The sequence below is a fragment of the Cariama cristata genome, unplaced genomic scaffold (assembly GCF_000690535.1).
Source record: "Cariama cristata isolate BGI_N322 unplaced genomic scaffold, ASM69053v1 scaffold700, whole genome shotgun sequence".
NCBI lineage: Eukaryota > Metazoa > Chordata > Aves > Cariamiformes > Cariamidae > Cariama > Cariama cristata.
Window position 1 is genome coordinate 8,497 of NW_009596123.1, and position 23,121 is coordinate 31,617.

General features: G+C 36.8%; 1 protein-coding gene across 1 annotated transcript in view; it reads left to right on the forward strand.

The window, feature by feature from the left end:
* Positions 1-454: 454 nt before the first annotated feature.
* The window catches only part of ANKRD28 (ankyrin repeat domain 28), a 47,053-nt gene continuing 24,386 nt past the window's right edge, over positions 455-23,121 (forward strand). Inside the window, exons 1-9 of the mRNA XM_009704492.1 lie at positions 455-536; positions 3,467-3,667; positions 4,451-4,538; positions 10,641-10,783; positions 11,847-12,059; positions 19,001-19,079; positions 19,534-19,648; positions 20,087-20,169; positions 22,588-22,651. Of these exons, the coding sequence (XP_009702794.1) occupies positions 4,451-4,538; positions 10,641-10,783; positions 11,847-12,059; positions 19,001-19,079; positions 19,534-19,648; positions 20,087-20,169; positions 22,588-22,651 (785 nt within the window). The 5' untranslated portion in view covers positions 455-536; positions 3,467-3,667. The remainder of the gene's footprint in view (positions 537-3,466; positions 3,668-4,450; positions 4,539-10,640; positions 10,784-11,846; positions 12,060-19,000; positions 19,080-19,533; positions 19,649-20,086; positions 20,170-22,587; positions 22,652-23,121) is intronic.

Here is a 23,121-nt window from a genome sequence, read left to right on the forward strand (position 1 = left end):
TGGAGTAGAGAAGTTTCATTCCCAAATTCCCAGCAGAAGCAGCATCCTTGTTCTATACACCTATGCATCAGACTCACCAACCACAAGGAAACTGGAGGCACAGGGAATAAATGTAGCCTCTTTCTCTTTTAATGGAGAATTTCAACTGTAGTGGGAAAGTAGATTTTTATTGCTGAATGAAGGCAAGGAGTCCATCTTTCTTACTCAACAGGCTTTTACATGCCTTTGGAAGTGCAAAAGGTTATAGAGGATTGCCTAGTGTAAAAAGATCAGTACACTTTGGAAGAGTTATGGATGCGGTGTTAAAAGAATTTCCTCAAAGAGTGGACTTCAGCTGGAGAAAAGACTCCTTTCCATTTTTGGCATCATGCTGTATTAATAAGTATCTTCCAATAGTTCTATCTCTGTACTTGAAACTAAGTCTTTCTGTAAATATATTATAAATTTTTTATTTTTTTGTTACAGGAGCTAGAGTTAATGCCAAAGACAGCAAATGGTTGACTCCTTTACACAGGGCTGTGGCATCTTGTAGTGAGGTATGCTTTTTTTTTTTTTGACTGCTTTGTGTTAAAATAAGACATCTCAAATTACCTTCTGTTCTTTGTTAGGTTTTTTACAAAATGAAACTATTCCAAATGTTTGGACCTGCAGAACATTTTTGCAACAGTTTAACCTGTTGAGGATATGTATGTATATATCACATGCCTGAGTAGAAAGCAAGCTAGAGAACTGTAAACTTCCAGTTCTCAGCTGTGCTCTCTGCCATTTCCCTAGCACAGGATTCTGCATGCAGTGTTCTCAAGTCCAGTTTACTTCTCTTAAGGTAACCAGAATGGTTTAGCATGAGGAAAGTAGAGATGAACTAAGATTCAGTACAGCTTTTACAGCATTATCTTTGCATTTCTTCATTTTTTGACATGCTTGTCTGTTCAGGCATTGAAGAAATAAATGGTTCTATAGGCCTGCAAACATCTCTTTTAAAAAAAGGCAACTAATGAGTAATGATAGTATTGAAAATCACTTTAAAAGTTATAAATTAAATATGTAGAAAGTGTTTTGAAGTCTACCGGTTACACTGTTGTGAGAATATAGTAATATAAGAAACTACTTTGTTACTGTTCCTCTGTTGTTGATGACCTAATAAAAATTTAAAGTGCCTGTAGAAGATCAAAACAAACAGAGAAATGCTGAGCTTGTTATGTGGAAGAGTTTATGCAAAACTATCTCCTTTGAGACCTCAAGTCAAATTGATGCTCATTTCAGCATGTCTTAAAAAACAAAGTGGTGGGGTTTTTTTTTAAAGATTTTGTGTAAATTTTTGTTTGAGAAGATGGAATTGAATATTTTGTTTTTGTCAAGCATTGAACTTCAAGTATCTGATCCACAAACTGCGTAAACAAGCCTTGTTTCAGTTTTTGCTTTTGAATTCCTTGGATAAATTGCAGTATTTTGTCACTAGCATTAATAGCTAACTTATCTAGAGATTGTGTTATTCAAAATAGTGTTCGAAAATGAATCTTTAAGGGCACCTTATTCCCCAGTCCTATTTGTTCTTCTTGAAGTATTTTTAGGCTGCTCCCTTGGGAGCTGACCAAAGCACCAAATGCTGCATTCTTCAGAGCTGAGGCACAATCAAATCTGCTTGTATCAGTAATGCTTGCAGAGAGGAGTACTGCAGACAAACTGGACGTAAATGGATAACTTCAAGTAATGCAACCATGGTCATATTTTTTTTAAATGTGGAATATTTTAAACAGAATACTAACTAAAGACAACACATGTAAATCAATCAGACTATTTACCCAAAAGGCAATGATAGGCGCTTGTCAGAACCTTCTGTTCAGAAACGCAGTAAGTCATAGGAGCCCACATACATGGTTGATACATGTAGGCACTGTTTTCCAGCTGGCAATGATACATGGGTTTTAGGCATTAGATGAAAAAAGCTGTAACAAAAAAAACTCTAATGATTTCACTAAAACATCTGGACTTAGTCTTGAAGCAAGGACAGCTGCAATTAAACAAGGACAATGAAACATGAAAAATAGCTGGAATTATGGATTTAGCTGTCAACTGTGCAAGTTCAAGCAACTTCATGTCAAGAAAGTCATGCTCCAGGCCTTTATATTTGTGTGCCTGGTATACTTTGCAAAAAAAAAAAAGAAATTCTAAACAGACTCACTAATTCTTCAAATTCATTAATGCATATGCAGATAAAAATATAAGATACATTATTTTTATACTAGTACTATGGTGTTTCTGCCTGCAAAAGGGGTAATAGCTGTTCTAAAATCTCCTTGTTTCAATTATGATTTTTCTTAATATTTGGTTCAAAAAAGACAAAAGTTCAAAATACTGATTTTTTTTTTAAGTACTAAATCTGCTTATGTTTCTTAGAGAATAGAAGAGCTATTCCATTTCTCATTTAAATTACAAGCCTGTGATGCATTATTTTCACTCTTATGTTTGTTCCTATTTTCTTTTTTTATTGACAGTAGAAGAAATTTGAACATTTTAATTATAATTTATTGTAATAAATAGAATCAAGTGTTACTTAGCATTCTACTCTTAGCTGAGAATAATACCTAGCTGTTGTGCCACAATGTAATTCAAAATTTCCAGTAACTACTTGTGGTAACATGTTTGAAGTTCTAAGTGTCAACCATTTATTTGTATGATCAGTGTTTGAGTTGGAAGACACTGAAAGCGGTTAGTGAATTGTGGGAAGGTCACGGAGTTGATGTAAAATGCAGTATTCATCATCATGTTGATATCGCCAACAGATTATTTTTTAATGCATTCCAATTGTGTGCTCATATTTTAATGGGATTTGTTTATCTTGCTGTAAGAATTACAGTCTTATTTGTCAAATTTTTACAGGTTGTACATTTCACAAAAGGAAATGAATAATCTTTTTGTGAGATGGAATTCAGTGCAACATTTTGAAAAGGTTTTCAGAAGTTTTGCAACGATGTATGTTGAAACTCTTTGTGACCATGCTATGTTTTATCTGTGGTTCTCTAAATATACATTTAATAAGCTGTTCTTCTCTTTACCCTTTCTAGACTTCTGATAGTTCAAAAATTTTGCTTGGCAGATCGATGAAAATGCATTATGAGTTCATAGTACTTCACTATCCTTAGCAATGGAAAAAATTCTAAGGAGGATTATTGAGCTTTGAAAATTAGTTGTGATGACAAAATAATTTGCCAGCTGGCTTAAGGAACTGAATGAAAGACCTGGAAATGGTTGATTCAGTTGAATCTTGTAGGGAGTACATTGCTCATGTGCTTGAGAACATCCCCAAATCTGGATTTATGGTAAAGTACAAATCCCAAAACATAAGATGATGTTTACAAAAGAACAAATTGTAAATAGTTCTATTCCATTATACTGTCCGTGGATTTAAGGCTGGCATTTCAAATCTTTACTAAGTGGCTTGGGTTTTTTTTGTAAATGCTTTCAGGATGCTGTTCAGGTGTTGTTAAAGCATTCAGCAGATGTCAATGCTCGTGATAAAAATTGGCAGACACCCCTACATATAGCAGCTGCAAATAAAGCTGTGAAATGTGCTGAAGCTTTGGTGCCTCTCTTAAGCAATGTCAATGTGTCTGATCGAGCAGGCAGAACTGCGTTGCATCATGCAGCCTTCAGTGGACATGTTGAGGTAAGAGTTATTTTTCTTAGCTTGTTTCCCATTCGTTCTGCCCCTCACATTTCTGATGTTTACTTTCTCAGTTTAAAATCATGTTTCCCTCATATCCTCAAAAAATCCCAACTCCTGTTTTATATTTAAATTTCTTTTGTATGCATCTGTGTACAGAATGGTTGTGGAAAGTAACAGGTTACATCACTTAGCTGGAAGGTTATTACAGCATTCACCTTTCTTAACACAGAAGCAAATTTGCGTGAGTTAAGTGGAGTTAAATTAGTAATAGATAAATTTAAAATGGAAAAAAGAAGATATTTTTCTGTTCAGTAGGTTCAGTACAACAATATATGGAATGTGTTGTAACTGAAATGTGGAGGAAATACATGTAATAAGCTCTAACTCGCTAGTTTTCAAGCCTTGAAAAATGACCACTGAGAAATTCCTATTGTAATTGTGTATAGGTAATTGGAAACAAATTAGCAATAGACTTGCTTTTAGTGATTACCTTTAGTGAATCCCTTGGTAGTAGCCTGAAGATTTCGAAGATTCCACAGCTTCGTCATATTTAATTGGGAAATGTTTTTGTTGACATAGTTTTGTGTTCCTTACAGTCACTTCATTATTGCTGCCAAGGTGGGCAGCCAGTTTTTTCAAGCTTGTGGAATATTCCAGAAACAACACATTTGAGCCCTTTGAAAACGCATATATTTTGGTTTTCTCCTATGATTTTTGTTGTCTAATTTTAAGCAGAGTTTTCCATTATGACCAGAGGGTTTCCTTTCTTTCTGTTTATCTCAGATGGTCAGTTTACTGTTGTCTAGAGGGGCCAATATTAATGCATTTGACAAGAAAGACAGACGAGCTATACATTGGGCAGCATATATGGGTATGTATGTATTTCAGTTGATTACTATTCTGGTAGTAAAAAAAAGTCACCTTATGTTTAGTGGTTTTATATATTTCTAGGAAAAATACTACATTGTGAGCATTGAGGTTATTTGTGTGTCTGCCAGAAAATCATTAATAGTATACTTCAAATTGCCTCATAAATGTTTTTTTGTGGTGAGAAAAATCAATTTGTTGGAAAAGAAAAGGTAGGTAATTTTGTTCTTTAAAAAGAAGGAACTATGTTCCTCAATCAGCAGGAGTCTAATCACAGGTGAAAACTTTTGCAATAATGCTAAATAGAAAGTAATTAATTAATACAAGGGGCACCTGAAACAGTGGATTGTGACACCAACCTTGGGGATTGTATTTTAAAAGAAGAATATTTAATCTCTAAACCTCCAAATTCTTGACTTGCTATTCTTATTCCAGGAGTGGATAATTATTGTTCATATGGCAGCGATGAATGCATTGGCAGTACTGTTAGAGTAATGTACTTCATTGCCTTTTATCAGACTTTCATTTTATTAAGTGGTAGGAATTGTTTTCTTCAGCATGGCTATAATAAATAGCAGAGCTTTGTATCTCAAGCTGCTTTTAAAATATGAGCAATATAAACCATTGGAAGGTGAATCATGGAAAATGCAGATTAAGAGTTCTAGGCTGACACTGACAAAGACTTCTTAGCTTTGGCTAATTGCTCTGTTTCTAAGTAATTCACATGCAACTGCAGATTGTATTTTTCATTGCAGAGTATGTTGTACCTGTTCGGAAGCCAAAAAACATAATACCTCTTTTAACTTCCAGAAAATGTCTAAAAATGCCCTTGAACACATGCAGCGTGTGTCATATATGAGCAGTGAACAATTAAGTTTCAGTATCAATTTCAGGAAGAAGCTGATTGAGAGGATTACATGGTCTTGGTTGTTATTCAGTATTTTAGCTTATTGCTTCATGATTTTATCCAGCCAAGGGAGAAGAGTAAAAGCCGTAGCATCAATATTGTATGAATCTGCATGCCTGGGCATTTCTTCAAAGATGAAATGGGGAAATAAGACTTCATTATATGTAATTTTTTGTTCCTGTTATGTTTTGATGATCTGCCTTTTCCTAAATTTTAAATTCTCCAGAAAATACATATCTATATGTCTAAGATACCATCTTACAAAACTTAAGGAGTAGAACAGTCAGGAAGATAACATGGTCCTATTATTTATGGCAGCTTTTTTTTCAGAGATGATCTAAAGATGCAAACGTTTTTGTTCTGGTTATAAGAGGAGAATACTACTTGGAATTACTGTCTCTGTGAAAACCTTTATATGTAGGGTTTATAAAGGAGCACTTTGTATTTTTGACAAATATTTAAGCTCATGTACAAGGAGATTAATCTCTATACTTCCCCTTCCCTGAGTAAAACAAACTAATTTTACTGTATCTGATATCAAAACAAAAAAATAAACATACATAAACTAGGAAATTACATGGACTCATTACATTGACATACATAAGTCTAGGATAACTGCCTTGGAGGTCTGATCTTAGGCAAAATGCCCCTCAATATTCAGTTTTGTATTAATGCTCATTATTATGAATGAGAGAATTACTTATAAATAGGCAAATGCTGTGCAATTTGTATACATGGGGGTTGGTTCTTAAAAACTGACTTAAGGTTGCTATTTAAACATATTTCTCATCTGTGATTCTGTGACATTGAGTATCTTCCATAACTGCTTTGGACTTGTTACACTTATCCAAGCAATGTTTCCCAGTCTGGGCAGGAAAGAGCAAACGGAAGCAGTAACTTGAAAGTGGAAATACAATTTTAAACTTACATAGCAAAACAAAAGAGCAGTAGCATGTGAGGCAGTACCTATTTAAATACAGTCGCCGAAAACCTTACCCAGAGTTTTGGGGGTTGATGATGAGTTGTTCGTTGTATGAAACGTGCTTTGGTCTGAGAACTGAGAATTCTGGTCTTTACAAATGCAAAACCACACATTTTAGCATCACAGAGACATGGTGGGATGGCTCCTATGAGTGGAGTGTTGGAATGGAAGGATACAGCTCTTTGGAAGTACAGGCAGGAGAGATGAGGAGGAGGTGTTGCCCTCGATGGTGATAACCAGCTGGAGTGCATGGAACCCTTCCTGGGGATGGATGAGGAGCTGACAGAGAGCTTATGGGTCAGCATTAAAGGGAGGGCAGGGACAGGTGACATTACGGTAGGGTCTGCCACAGGCCACCCGAACAGGAAGACGGTGGGCCCTGCCACAGGCCACCCGACCAGGAAGACTTAGTGGACGAGGCCCTCTGTAGACAGATAGGAGCAGCCTCACATTCACAAGCTCTGGTCCTCATGGGGGACTTCAGCCACCCCGATATCTGTTGGAGGGACAACACAGCAGGATATAAGCAATCCAGGAGGTTCCTGGAATGCATTGATGATAACTTCCTTCTGCAAGTGACAGAGGAGCCAACAAGAAGAGGTGCTATGCTGGACCTTGTTCTCGCCAACAAGGAAAGGCTGGTGGGGCGTGTGGGGCTCAAGGGCAGCCTTGGCTGCAGTGACTAGGAAATGGTGGAGTTCAATATCCTTAGGGCAGTGAGGAGGACATACAGCAATCTCACTACCCTGGACTTCAGGGGAGCTGAGGCACTTAATGACTTTTTTGCCTCAGTCTTTACTGGCAGGTGCTGCAGCCACACTGCCCAGGTCAGAGAAGGCAAAGGCAGAGGCTGGGAGAATGAAGAACCACCCACTGTAGGAGAAGATCAGGTTCGGGACCATCTAAGGAACTTGAAGGTGCACAAGTCCATGGGACTGGATAAGATGCATCCATGGGTCCTGAGAGAAGTGGCAGATGAAATGGCAAAGCCACTATCCATCATATTTGACAAGTTGTAGCAGTCCAGTGAAGTTCCTGTTGACTGGAAGATGGGAAGCATAACCCCCATTTTTAGAAAGGGGAAAAAGGAAGACCCGGGGAACTACAGGCTGATCAGTCTCAGCTCTGTGCCCAGCAAGATCACGGAGCAGATCCTCCTGGGAGCTGTACTAAGGCACATGGCAAATAAGGAGGTGATTGGTGACAACCAACACAGCTTCACTAAGGGCACATCGTGCCTGTTGGCCCTCTATGACGTGGTTACAGCATTGGTGGATAAAGAAAGAGCAACTGATGTCATCTACCTGGACTTGTGCAAAGCATTTGACGCTGACTTTCACGACACTTAAATTGGAGAGACATGGATTTGACAGATGAACCACTTGGTGGATAAGGAATTGGCTGAATGGTTGCACTCAAAGAGCTGCAGTGAACAGCTCGATGGCCAGGTGGAGACCAGTGACAAGTGTTGTTCCTCAGGGGGGTCGGTATTGGGACTGGCTCTGTTTAACATCTTTGGCGACATAGACAGTGGGATTGAGCGCACCCTCAGCAAATTTTCTGTAATGTAAAATAAGGCTGTGAAATCCATATGTGAAATGCTAAAAAGAACATAGGGACCCTGTTGAGCTGTCTTCGGAGGTACTTGAATGTACCAGTGAATTATGAAGTGATCATCCCAGCCTTAATACTCTTTTAAGTTACAATTTGAAGCTGTATGATATTGCACTTCAAGTACTGATACCAGTACTTGAAACTGAGAAGTTTAAGAGCAGTCTTCATTATTGATCCAACATTCTTTGCGATATTTTGTATTAGTATTTTATAATCTACTTACATGTGCAAAGCAATGTCTGTGACAGGCTGTCCAACTACCTTACTCAAGGTGATTATTTGCAAAATTTTGTTGGATTGTGCTCACCTAGATAAGTCAAGTCTTTCATTTTTCAGATAAGCTGCATTTATTCCAATTTTAGTCAGTGCTATTTCATAGGCTATTAACAGGAAACTCTGTTAATGGACAGTGTTTGGGTAGAAAAAATGTAATTCATCTGATGTTGATCAACCTAAATATCCTTGGAGAGAATAGAGCAGAAAAAGCTTTCTGAAGACTTTTCAAAGAAGGAAAAAAAAAAACTATGACATTCTCACAATTTAGAGCCATTTTATGCTGCTCCAATTGTTTGAAGAAAGCCTTAAAGCTTTTCCACCATATAAGACTGACCATAGAATAAAAAAGGGAGTTATGCTTTTCGTCACTCTACTATAAATAACTTTTTAGGGTTATAGCCATTGTTTCCCTTCCTTCCTGCTTTTCACCCGGCTCCACTGGTGTCCAACTGCAATGCTGTGACTAAAATGGACTTTCGTTCTTGCACGCTTGCATCGCCTCCTTACTGTATCAAGATGTCTCCTCGGCACTTCCCACTTCAAGTACCTTGCTCTTCTATTTGAGTATCTTCCACTGATTGCTGCTTGCGTTTTCAATGCAGGTCAGGGATTTTTTTGTTTTTTTCTTCTCTTAAAAGGTTTTTCTGCCACTGTTCTCTTCAGTGTCTCTCTTCCTTTCACTGCTTTCAATATCTTCTGTACTTCTGTCTCTCATATAGGGCTTGTTTTCATTCTCGTCCCTGTTATATTTGGGTCAGAGATGAGTATCATGTTTACATTTATTTTTCTCTTCTTTCCTACAATACTGAAGTAATTGAAAAGTGAAATATTGCAGTACTTCACGTTGCACTGGTAAACTCTATGTTTCTGAGGCTAGGTGAAATGTTGTTTTGTATGTTGCTGGGCATGCAGCATAAAATAAGTATCATGGTAACTGAATGTTTATCAAAATAGCTGTGTCTGTATTCCTTTGGGTAGGCACTCCTATTCAAACTTTTGCAAATTCTTTTAGTCATTGAAAAAGCAAAGACCCTCACTTTTTATGAAGCACTTAAACTGAAGGCTGGATTTGCTACTTTTTACTTACATATGTGACTGGATAAGCGTAAGTATTCGGTGTGCCCCTCTACTTTTTTAAGTAAGGTAAGGGTGTCACTTGAAAGGTAAAACGAAGAATCCCACATCTGTCTGTATGGATCAGTTACAAAGGTAACTAAATGTATCGTGATCTATTTAACTCGTGTGCTCCATTGTCCTGCAGACTTTGCTGTGATTATCCATGTGTTTTCAGTGATTGACTTGTTTGGCAGTTAAATTAACAACTGAGCAAGAACGATAGATGTTTTGGATTACCCTGTTTTCATAGCTTTTTCTCTTAGCGTGCAGTCTCAGAACTGCGTGCAAGCTAGCGGGGGAGCATGCGGGCACGGCGGAGGGGAAAGCTTGGCTGCCCCTTTGCAGCAGCGGTGCGGTGGGGGGGTCCCTGGCCCAGCCACAAAGCTGGCAGTCAGAGCAACTGCCTGCTACCTCAGGGTGGGCTCCTCGCCCTCCCTTCCCTTTTCCACCCTCTTGCCTGGAACTTCCCCCAGATCATCCCTTCCCCACGATCCCACTCAGCTCTTCCTCTCCTCCCCGTGACTTAGGAGAATAGCTGGTGCTTTTGAAAGGCTCTGGTTCCTCAGAGGCCTGAGTCAGTTTTGAAAACAGAGCTTTGCTAAATTCTGTATGATTTTGGGTCAACATTTTAAAGGCTTTACAAGTAAAGGAGGTTGGATTGGAGGGGGGTGGGGTTTATATATTTTTATTTTAAAATAGAATATTTTCTTCTTTTCATGTTTGTGTAATTTTTTTTCAAAGTTTGTGCTGAAGGCCTTAAAAACCTTAACAGGCATGTTTGCAGTTGAGGTGAAGGTGGAAGACTGACAGTCACATTTTCTTTCAAGTTGTTAACAGAAATTTGCATTAAATGTTTAATAATTACAAAGTTGTTTCACCTCTCCAGTTCTCAAATCTTCCCAAAAAAATCCTTTTGTGTAAGCAGAAGACAAGATGTATTTTTTTTAATATACAAGATTATTTTTACAGTATAAATACTATGATTATTGGAGGGGGTATGTAGAAATACTCTCTTCTGGAGATTAATATTTTATGTTGCTTTTATAGTTCCTTATACAATTAGAACACAAGAACAATTCTTTATTTTCCAATTTGGGTCCAAATGAATACTGTCTTGTTTATGTTATAACAATTGTACAATTATTACGTTTGTAAGTTTGTGCTGGTTAACATGAAACACAGCTTCATTCTTTCTGTCTTTGTTCTTTTAGGTCATATTGAAGTTGTGAAATTACTCGTGGCCCACGGAGCTGAAGTGACATGCAAAGACAAGAAGTCGTATACACCCTTACATGCTGCAGCATCTAGTGGAATGATCAGTGTAGTCAAGTATCTTCTGGATCTTGGAGTTGATGTAAGGAAGAACGAAACAAAGTGATACATTTTTTTTTGTTGTTTGAAATGCTTTTCTTAATAAACAGTGTGCTACGATACTTAGAGGCAGATTACAATATAGTGAAAATCGTATTTCCAAAGATCTTCATTCACATGCTTTTTTTTTTACAAAACCTCATTCCCCCAAGTAATTTAAGAGCCACACAGATTTTGCACAATTATTTGGAAATAAATTTGTATTTAATAGCTTTTTTGTTCATTTGGTATTTCTTACTCTTACTTCATGGGACTGGAACTCAGGAAATAGAGTTCCGTTCCTAGCTTTGCCACACAATCCTTTTTGAACTGCAGGAAATTAAACTCTTTTACTTCAGTTATTTGTAAAATATAGATGTTACTGACTTTTTTACACCACGTAAGTTTTAGGAAATACTAAAAATTTTGAGAAACTTCAATACTACAGTAAGGAAGGCCATATTAATATTGAAATGCAAAATAAATTAAAAAGCTGTACTGTACCTCCATGTAGAAAGCATGTTAACAACAAACTGTGAAACCGTGTAAGAAATATACATGATGCGTCACATTTTGGTCTTAAAAGACTGGAGAATGCTGCCAAAGTTCTATCTTGAGAAGTAGAGGAGAATTCATTATTGTGTTGTACACAACAACAAATTCTACTTATATATGCACCTCCCCGTTTTTAACAGAAACCGACAAATGCTGTTGAAAAATGATGGTGGTCCATGCTCTGCTTGGTCTGTAGTGTCTGTGCAAATTGCTACTGTTGACATTTTTTCCATATGTGTGTTCTATCAAGTTGCATACTGCGTACAGGAAATGGGTGTGGAGACAATTGGAGGAGGTTGGCTCACTTGTAAAGCAATTGTACTCTTCCCTGGTACACACTGCTCAATCAGAGTACTACATCTAGAACTTGCTTTTAATTTCTGGTTTTGAAGAGTTCCAAGACGTAACGAAGAAGTTGTCTCCTGACATGCGATTTTTCTTTTTCATAATTAAATGCTGCAGTAATACAGGTTTTTGCCTACTAACTGATCTCGGGGTTTTTTCCCTGATAGATGAACGAACCAAATGCCTATGGAAATACTCCACTCCATGTAGCTTGCTACAACGGGCAAGATGTTGTAGTGAATGAACTCATAGACTGCGGTGCTAATGTAAATCAAATGAATGAGAAGGGTTTTACACCTTTGCACTTTGCTGCTGCATCAACACATGGAGCGTTGTGTTTGGAGCTTTTGGTCTGTAACGGAGCAGATGTAAATATGAAGGTAGGTGAATCCAAAGCCATCCATTCACTCTTAAAGATGCAGTATGTTTTTGTCAGAGGTAATTTTTCAAAATTGTTGTTACAATAATGTTTAGAAGTTCCCACTATTGATGGAGTACTTCTGTGAAAATTACTACAGAAAAAATGAGCCAGTATATTGCTTCAAGGATTGATCTGAATCTGAAAACCTCAATGGGATGTAGTAAATAGCCCAAAGGGATAAAGAAGAAAGATGACAATATTGTCTGGTCAATCTTCATTATATTTAAATGTCAGAATTCCACATAATTTGTCTTCCCTAGTCTATCTGTATGACTAAGAGCAAATCATACGGAAAAATGCAAAAGAATGTGTTTTTCTTATAAATAAGCAACATTAACAAAATCAAGGCTATTTGAGAGACGTGTATGAACAGGCTAATTGCCAGAGCAGTTCAAGAGCTGATAACATAAGATCCTAAAATCTAATTAATAAGGGAGAGTTGTGAAGGGTGTATTAAAAATAAAAGGTAGGTAGGTTAGGCTAATGGACAGCTGGGCTTTTAATTTCTCCAGCAAAACTTTGTGAACAGAGTCAGTATACGTTTTAGACCTCTACTTGGTCACAAGTCTTTGGCTGCAGAATATTCCTTAGAATCCAGCCTTAGTGCAGGTGGAATTTCTAATCCACACAAACATAAAAGCAAACTATAACCTGTATCTTTTATTATCTTCTCATGTGTAGGGTGAGGTCTTGAGATGTGAGAGAGAGATGTGAGACCTCCTGTTTTGTATTAAGTTCATTTTTTCTGCTATTAATAAAAACTTGACTGTGTTCAGAAATATTCAGTGGCAGTATCTGGTATCTTGACAGGTTTCAGGCTGGGGAAAGTGGGAAATGGGTATGTGGAATGAAGAGTCCAAGTCTTCCTCTTACAAAATACCTAATTGCCTGTACTGTTGCCCATGTGGTAGGAAGAGAATTATCTCTCCTTTTGTTTCTTAAATAAATCTGTTAATTTAATAGTTATGTCTGAATTTCAGCACAATCTGGATAAGAGGTGAATATTAGAATAGCGAACATGTCTAGTAAAAAATCATGGTGTTTGTGGCTCACTTCATGTAAGATATTCACACTGATTTTTCAGCTAATTCTAAAATACAATTTTGTATCTGTTGTTAGTACAAAATCCATAGCCAACTGAAAATTTGGGAGTAATTTAAAAATAAACTATTTGATGTGGAAAAATCTTGAAGTATGCTACTGCTCACTTTTACATATATTTAAAAGTGCAGCTCATTTAATGAAAATGTACTTAAACTCAGTTGTGGAAAAATTAATCACCAAAGTGCCCTGGAGAAGTAAGGAGCTGTGCTACAGGGTTTATTGCCAACTTCTCCTAAAATACATAGCTCATAGTCCATTTGTTTTTGTTGCCAGCTTTCTGGTCTGCATAATGTCCCAGACTGGATATGACTGAGGGTTTATCCTTACAAGGCCGACTTCTGTCCTGCATTCTTGAAACATCATTTCTCAGTAATGTGTGTTCTGTCATGAAAATAATCCCACAGTGTTAAATATTCTAATTATTATGTACACTTGTTGCTTACATGAATAAGAACAAAAGAGAAACATAAATATTACCAAGCAAAGAATTACTGTTTTCTTATATGCTGGATTGCAAGGGTTCATGACTTTGTGCATATTTCTGATGCAGAAGAAAGAAGTGGGGAGGGCTTCATTTCAGAAGGATGTGCAGCAAGTAATGGTGGTTAGGATTTTTGGCTATTCATTTTCAAATACACCTTAATTGTAGGTTAGGAATGAAAAATAAAAACGTCCAACATTCTATTAGGATAATTAAACACTGTTAAAGATTATAGTAATCTTTATGTTTGAACTTAAAATAAGAATCTTTCTTTTATATATGGTATACACTGTAGATACTGACTACATTTAGTCAGTTATAACACTAAGTAACCTTGGGAATTGTGCAAAGAATGGCTAGCATCTTCAAAGTGACTGGCAAAGTTCCTAAATTCTTTGAAGTTTATAATGTGGGCAAACTTTAGTTTGGAAGTGACAAAAGATGTTTTAACATCAGAAAGATGTATTGTTGGCTGCCTTCCCATTCAATTTTAAGTTATGGGATCCAAAGTACAGATTTGTCAGTTTCTGTAACTTAAAAAAAAAAATCCTTAGAAGATTTAGTATGGGTAAACTCAGGTTTTCTCTTAAGCTTAGTCTTGAGATGACAGAATCATTCTCTCTGAGACACGACAGTGTTGGGTCTGGGAGATGCAGCCTGAAGCATATCAGAGAGCTGAGAATTTCAGCTGAAGTCTAAGAGCTTAGTAACAATTTGGCTACTGAAGTTACCCTGCTTCAGAAAAAATGTCTTTACAGTGGAAAGGGCTAGTAGCTTTAGCTATAGGTTGGCTGTAATAAAAATGTGTTGATTTGGTAAGTATCAAAATTGTTAAATGCAAAATTAAGTATGTGGGGTTGTGTTGGGATTTTAAGGAGTTACAGCCTGGAAACAACATTTATCCTTTATTTCCGCACCAGCATGTCTCTCCATTGTAATTCTGTTAATAGCATTTCTGTGGATTTATACCAGTATCACTGAATTTGGCCTGTGAATTTGTGCCCGAAGGTGTGAACAGACTTACTTTGTATATGAAAACTTGTACTTTTCAACAGTGCAAGTGTAAGAACTGAGACAAAAGGAAATAGTTTCCAAGTCAACTTCTGCTTCCCTGGAAAGGCCTATAAGGATAAATCTTGGATTTAATCAGAAGAGCAATCTCTAAAACATAGCAAAGGTAAATTGAATAAGAATATGTTCTGTAGCTAAGAATAATTTGTAGAGTTAAAACGGGATGCTTTTAGAGCGTTTTTACTAAGTATTTATTGAAACCAGCCCAATTCCAAATACTGAGGCTGACGTTCAAAGTAGTTCTTACAATTGTTATAATATTTATTTTTCATCACAATCATGGGCCCCCAACACAAAAAGGACATGGACCTGTTGGAGCGAGTCCAGAGGAGGCCACAAAGATGACCCGCGGGCTGGAACACCTCTCCTATGAGGACAGGCTGAGAGAGTTGGGGTTGTTCAGCCTGGAGAAGAGAAGGCTCCGGGGAGACCTTAGAGCAGCCTTCCAGTACCTAAAGGGGCCTACAAGAAAGCTGGGGAGGGACTTTTTACAAGGGCAGGTAGTGACAGGGCAAGGGACAATGGCTTTAAACTGGAAGAGGGAAGATTTAGATTAGATATAAGGAAGAAATTCTTCACAGTGAGGGTGGTGAGGCACTGGCACAGGTTGCCCAGAGAAGTTGTGGATGCCCCATCCCTGGAAGTGTTCAAAGCCAGGTTGGATGGGGCTTTGAGCAACCTGGTCTAGTGGAAGGGGTCCCAGCCCATGGCAGGGGGCTTGGAACTAGGTGGTCTTTAAGGTTTCTTCCAATCAAACCATTCTACGATTTTTCATCATTCATATTGCTTGTGTAATCTGATTGAGTAGTTCCCTCCCATGTGCAACTGTTCCTGTGGTTTTTAGAGGTAACAGAGTGGGTATGGATGGTAATCTAGGTGCAGACTGGACAGTACTATTAGAGCACTTTCTGCTGTGGATGACCTAGTGGGGAGAACAAAAGGGAAACACTCTTATTCTTGATTGCAGATGGAAGATAAGTGCTTGTGTATATCTGTGGATGCTAACCTCGTCTCAAGAAGGGAATATGTAGCAGAGGATAATGGAACAGTAGAAATATGTTATATGCTTTTTATCACTTCTGTAGGCAAAGGACATCATTTCATACTTGTTTTTGTAGCCTTGTCAGTGTCCATATAGTACTGTAGAACAGTGAATCCTGTTAAGTATTGCTCATTACTGCAGCACTCTCTTCTTACTATTCAGGATTTCCATGCATGGAAGAACATGTTGAAATGAGTACGTAATGGGACAGTATTAATTGTTTTATGGGTCCCTTTGCTGCTTGAAAATTCAGTGACCTAAATAGAAAAAGTATTTTACTTCCGTTGGTGATACTAGAACATAAAAATTGTTGCTAGGGGGAGATTTCGCTTGGAGGAATGCTGTGACATGATAGACCCACATTTCCCCTGACCCTCAGTAAAGCTCAGTAGTCTGGGTACAGTTAATATCCAAGTAATCACTTGATAGAACATCTTGTGCTGTGTGTTAATTCTTTCTGTCTAATAGCAATTACTGTTCTTAGCAAATTTTGTATGGTTTTAAGTATTTTGTGGATATGTTTTCTCTAGTGATAGAGGAGATTTGGGTGATTCCTTTCCTATTACCACACTTAATTGAATTTCAGTGAAGACAACAAAAGTTAGCATTAGCCCATAGCTATTCTATCATGTGCTCTTATCCTATCTGATCTTGTAAAATCAGACACCTGTAGTTAACTTAATATTTAGATAGAAGACCTTAAAGGCATACAAAAAGGAAATTGAAGCAAAAGTTTTGAAGACACCTCCTTGCTTTATGCAGTCCAACCTCCTGACATCTCAGGAAACTACTTTGCTCAATAAATGAGCCTTGATGTTTCACTGCTTAAAAGAACTCTTTGGCTACTGGTTCTGATTCTGTATATCCTTCCCTCGTGACAATGTCTAAGAAGGGAATTCTGAACGCAATCCTCTACGTAGCAGTTCAGCTTCAACATAGAAATTATCACCTTCATTTAATGTTATACTTGTTCTATGTTTATGTTGATAGACAGTTGTGCATTATGTTACACCTGGGTTGCAAAGGAAACTGGGACTGTTAGACTGGAGAGAAGCACTGTGGATAATCAAATCCATTGCCTTAGAAGTCTACATTAAGTGCATTTTTAAGTAGATTGGAGCAGAGTAAATCTAAAAATCCATTATTGATTGTACTGTGGTTTTTCACTTACTACTGGAAAATTATTTTGTAGCTTATTTTGCTGTCCTTTGCAAGATCTTACTGAAGTTGTCTTGTGAGCGTTCTCACTTGACCCCCATGCTCCTTTAGTTTCTAATACTGTCACCGTAAGTTATTCTTATGTCCTTGTAAGGTACTTTATTAATGTGCTCAATGAGCGTTGGATCTACTTTTTTCTGCTCCATCTTCTTACTCCTCATTAGCCTTCCTTTGAGATACAGATTTAGCATATCTGAGCCAGTGGGATTGCAGGCTGCTTTATCCAAGTCCTTAAATTCTTCTGTCTGTTACTTCACTAATTTATTTCCTTACTTTCTCAAAGTTTCCTCTTTTAAAGTTTAGAATGTTAGTTACCAAAGCAGCTTTTGGTCACTCAGTCAAACTAACCTTATTTTATGTGATCATTTTTCTTTAAATTAATTGATCCTTCAGCTTAAAGGAGAAAAATGAGGGAAAAGTAACAGTTGTTTTAAAGGAGGAAAATAATTGGACACAGAGAATGTTAATCGTTGGATAAAGAGAGTAGAACTAAACCGTGGGGAGAAAGATGAAAGACAGACATTAGAAGAAAATTCTCTTTGTAAGAAAATCAAAGCATAGAGATTGCTTGGGGAAGTCATCACTTATGATGTGTTTTATTTGACCTTTTCTTAAGGCCTTCAGTGACAGAAGGAAAGTCGATTGTTCGATTCCTCAAATGGATTTCAACCCCATTTTCTGTGTTTCTTTGTGTCTGCTATGGATTTGTGGATTTGTCTTTTGGATTATTTACAGTCAAAGAAATCTGCTAGCTGAAACGTCTGGAGAGAATTGGTCTGTCATTATCAAATGTTTTATTTCTTTCAGTCTAGGTCTGAGAAGACAATGTTTTCCATAATTGCATTGTTCTAGGTGGTATATGCTGCTGTGTGCAGTGACACAACTAAAATTTCCGCATCCAACTCTGTCTAAAAGGGTCTCCAGCAGACTTTGAGTAACACATCCATAGAAGCTTTGCCATTTGGGTCTAAAGGAAGAGTAAAGAGGGGAGGACACTTTTGCACATGACGACAGTTCCTGTTATTTCAATGCAAATGTTCATATCATATGGTTCTCCTACCGTCTTTGTCTAGCTTTGTATTTTCTGAACATTTCATACTCTTCAAATCCTGTGTTTAAAATTTAAAGATGTGGTATGCTTGTGCATTCAAGAGTGCTTTTATTTTCTGTGAGTGTGATGTTTACAATTTTTTGTGTGCATTTGAAAGAACTTTTTTCTGCACTAAAGCTTTCCCATTACCTATGATAAAGTACAGGGGGGAGAAAAATCATCCAAAAGTAATAATAACAGTAATAATGGTTTTGTAAGTGCACTGAGATTGTGCTGCTAAAAATTGAAATTCCCTTATGCATTATTGTTGGCCTACTTGAAGGATATCTTTACTGAGTGAATGAATAAGTGCACATTTGATATGCATGTCAAATGTATAGTACCAATTATGGTTGAATAGTTCTACCCTAGGATTACTTGTGATTTATAATAAATTGCTTGCAGATATCACTTTATAGAAATTTCCATGAAACACACGAGCTTTTTTATGTGTTGTTTTCTAACATAACGTGTAAACCTCTATGGTAAATACAGCTATTTTCTTTCAAGAAAGAAGCTTAAAGAAGCATTGTTTTGTTTTAGACTTGGGCAGGGGAAGGGTTGGGCATAGACTTGTTGCTAAAGTTGTGTGCTGTCATCATCCTCTTGAGAGTGATTATCCTAAAGGCATAACTGTGAGTGAGTGGGCATCACTGGGTTGTCACTCACAGCTGGAAGAGTGATTAAGAGCAGTTCTTCTGAAGAGCTTGCCATGTCATACTGACTTGTCACTGCCAGCATCTGTCTTGCAGAAGTGCATAGAAACAATTTAAAGGAGGGAATAGAAGGGAGAGAAGAAAGTAAAAGAATGTCCTTTGTCTTTTTTTTGTCAGTTCTGGTGGATTACTGTTACTGGGCCTAAGTAAACACTGGGTTGGTTTTTTTCTTTTCCAGAGTAAAGATGGGAAAACACCTTTGCACATGACAGCGATCCATGGTAGATTTTCAAGATCCCAAACCATCATTCAAAATGGTAAAAAGAGGGAGGGAGTAGTTTTGTCATCAGCTTTCCAGTATTACGAATATTTTCCTCCTCTTGTATTGATAACAATGTACTGAATTTTTTTTCATATCTAATGTCCAGTAGTAGTTCAGTTAATGGTGGAGTCTCGCATATCTGCTTATAAGTTTGATAAGTTACATTGAAGAACCGTTTATTTTTCAGAACACAGGAAAATATATTAATTTCTCTTCCATAACGCAGGTTGCAGAAAGTTTGTCCAGTATGGTTACATAATAAAATGCTTCCCTCAATTTTGCTTATTATTAATACTAAATACCACTGAAAGCTGTATAGATTTTAAATCCAAAGTAGTGATACACAGACAATTATTGATGTTGCTTAAATTAGCATTAGTACTGGTTTTCTAACAAAAGTATCTGTATGCCTGCATATATTGTTACTTAGTAATTACTTTTTATTATAGGAGCTGAAATAGACTGTGAAGATAAGAATGGAAATACTCCTTTGCACATAGCGGCTAGATATGGCCATGAGCTATTAATCAACACTCTGATTACGAGTGGTGCTGACACTGCAAAGTAGGTAACTTTACTGACATGAATGCAAGCTGAGAGAATTTAGAAATGTATTTATTGAAATAACAAGACTAGTATGAATTTTTTTTATACTGTCTTCAACTTGAAATAGGAAATAGTTTGTGTATTATCCTTTACTGTACTTCTAAGTAGCTACTCAGTACATTGCAATTTGTACAAAAAGAAAGATAAATTGATTTTCCTTGAATGTATTTCAAGTAAAAGCTCTGAAAGTTTTAATAGGCTATTTCACTGACTTAATGCATCCTGCTAGCTTGTAAGAAAGCCTTTAATATATATGTGAAGTTTTCCTAAGGCTCAGTATTCTAATTAATTAGGTAGTTTGCTGAGCCCACCATGCATGTGCACTTTGGCACATAATCATGTTTGTTTTATTTTAATTGTAATGAAACTGTGATACCTGATTATGGTGTATCTTAGGCGGGGTATACATGGGATGTTTCCTCTCCATTTGGCAGCATTAAGTGGATTTTCAGACTGCTGCAGAAAGCTTCTCTCATCAGGTAGGATACTCTTTTAAAATCTTATGGCTGCTTTGCACTTTGTTTTTTATTCCATAGAATGGCTTTTATATTAAGTCTTAATTTAGTAATACATGAAAATAGTTATAGTTTACTAGTAGCCTGGGGCTAGTGCTTGTTTTTTTTAATGGACAGTCCATAGTTAAAGTGAATGCAAACTTCTACAGAAGTAATTTTTTTGAAGGAAAAAAAAAATCATCCAAATTGAAATAATGCATCTATAACTTTTTAAATGTTGTATTTGTGCATTTTAAGTTGGCCGTAGAGGTGCGATGACTGATTCAAACCATAATGCAACTTCAAGGAGAAAGACTAATGTTCTCTTAAATGACTTCATGGAGCTGCCTCCATTTCCGTTCCGTGAGGTCTTTAGCTTAATACAGATTAGTCTGTTCCTGTAGTGGGCACCTAATAGCTCTGAAGACTCTGTGGACTGCTACATTAAGAAACTGTTGCATTGGTGGTTTATTGTTAATTAAATGCGACCCGAACTGTGCTTTGCTTTCATTGTTCGATTCCTCCCTCAAATTGCAGAGGGTTGTAAGGTTATTACTTCCCTTGTTGGTCCAGAGTCTGCTCTGGTGTAAATTCTGAGCCCTTTGAACCATTGCAATTCTGAGAAATGGTTTTGTCTTAAAGATTGTGGAAACTTCAAGAACAGAAGAAGAAGAAGAGTAAACTAAATGGTTCTACATTAATCTGAAGGCACTTCATGGTTTTTTGAAAAAAGAAAAGGGTCAGAGGGTTGGGAGAAGGAAGTTGCTTCCCCAGCTTTATATTTTCTGCTAGAGAAGCCTGGAGAAGAACTAAAGGAGTATAACTAAAACTACCAATAAAAAGCCAATAAGGCTTTTTATTTCACTGTCCTGTCATGGACAAGCTTGCAAGCATTCACTGCGGGAAAGAACTGTCCTATAGTTGACTATATTTCAATTGGATGCATTCAAAATGAGGAATACTCTGGCTCTTTCTCCTTTCTACACATGGTGCTGTGCCCATACTGAAGATTCAGTAAGGGCAAGGAATCCCTGTGGAAGACTTGCAAGTGGGTTCTGTGACTTTTACATGAATTGAGCAAACTTGGATGTAAATCTAGCCTGGAACAGATAAGGACTTGAAGAATTAAGCCTTCAGGCTGGAAAGACTAGATACTGCTAACAGCTTATTAGTACCTGCTCTTAGTGTGGGGATTGGTATCTGCAGACTATGTGCCCTTTTGGTTTGGGGAAGAAGAGTCTTATTTATGTAAATTAAGAGTTTCTGATTTTAAAATTCATTAATATTCATGTGCAGACCTTAAAAAAAAAAAACAAAACACCACACATCACTCTGCCTTGTCCCAGTACTGAATGACATTTAAGTAGTTAGTGGTGTTAGACAAGCAACCTAGGGATGTGGAAAGGCATCAAAGACAACTTTTCAAATCAGATTGGTAAACACTCTTAAGTTGTTTGCTATATATCACTGCCTGTTGAAATGGGAGGAGAATATAGTTGCACATAGAAAACTTATGTTTTGGGGGATATGAAGTAGGAAAAGAGTCTTGAATAGTAGTACTCTTGAATAACGCATCCTGTGTTGTTCACTGTTTATCGTTGTTGAACAATTCTTAAAAAGAAATTAAAAAATTGTATTCCCAGGCAAAAGTACCAAAACTGGAGATTTAATGAATATGTTTTTTTACACCAGAGCAAGACTCTTAGGAGAATATAGTAGTTTTCTCAAACCAAAAATGTGGCTTTGAAACTTGATTTAAATAGTAATCTTCATGTCAAAATATATGGTTAGACATGGAATTGCACAGTTAAAGTTTGTGATCTCAAATTTGAAGTTCAATAGTTCACACATTTTGGGAAAACTACAATGTTCTCTAAAGGGCTCCTCTGTAAGTAATTGCTATTTACAACCTTCAGTCTAGCTTAACAAAGTTCTTTCTCTGGAACTGAAGAGCTAAACTCAAGGATGAAATGAAGTAGCTTCTGGATTTAGTAATGCTGACATTCCCTCCTTTATTTAAAAAAAAAATAAAAAATCTGTGCATAACACTGATAAATTCTACCATATTGTAAAATTTTTCTATTTCCTTCATATAATTTATATTCAGTACTAAATTACACAGAAATATTAGCAGGTAAATAGGATAAGAGAGAATATAGCCTCTTGCCTCAGTGCAGGTAATTGTCTTTTACCTTATCCCTTTCAGTTTTATTTGAATGTCTGTTTTTCAGAATACTGCAAATAGCAAGGACGTGTGTTAAATGAAGTACATTTTCAGTGCTTAACAGCTACTTGCAAAAAAGCACTTAAGTTTGCTTAGCAAGCTTTCTCTTAAGAGCAGATGAGAGCAGTTTTGTGAAATATGGTGTTACATAATGATTTTACAAAATATTTGATTTGTAGGTTTTGACATTGACACACCAGATGACTTTGGCAGGACTTGTCTTCATGCAGCTGCAGCTGGAGGGTATGTAAAAAAGCATTCATGCTTTCATATTTAGTGTTCTTTTTTCAATTGCTGATCATTCCTGTTCTTTTTTTATTATTTCCTCTCTGTGCTTTTCCTGCCCTCTCCCCTTGGAATTTATGTAAACATGAAAATAATTTCAAGATGGATTCTATGTACAAACAATAAAAATAAATTAAATATTCAGCTCAATAAGTAATTATTGGAGTACAGTGTCCAGGTATCATCAGCCTTACCCTTAGGTTTATGCTTGAGGATGAACTGAATTCTATTTTAAATTCCCATGGATGATGATACAATTTTTAGAATTTACAGCATGCCCAGCTAAGATCACTGTAGGACATGAGGTAGAGAACAGCAACTTTGGGAAATACGTTTTACCAAATCCATAAACAAAAAGATCAATCTAACTAAATTAAAAGCCATAATTAAATTCCAGAGTTTAGGTGGATGAAGTAGTCAGAACTACT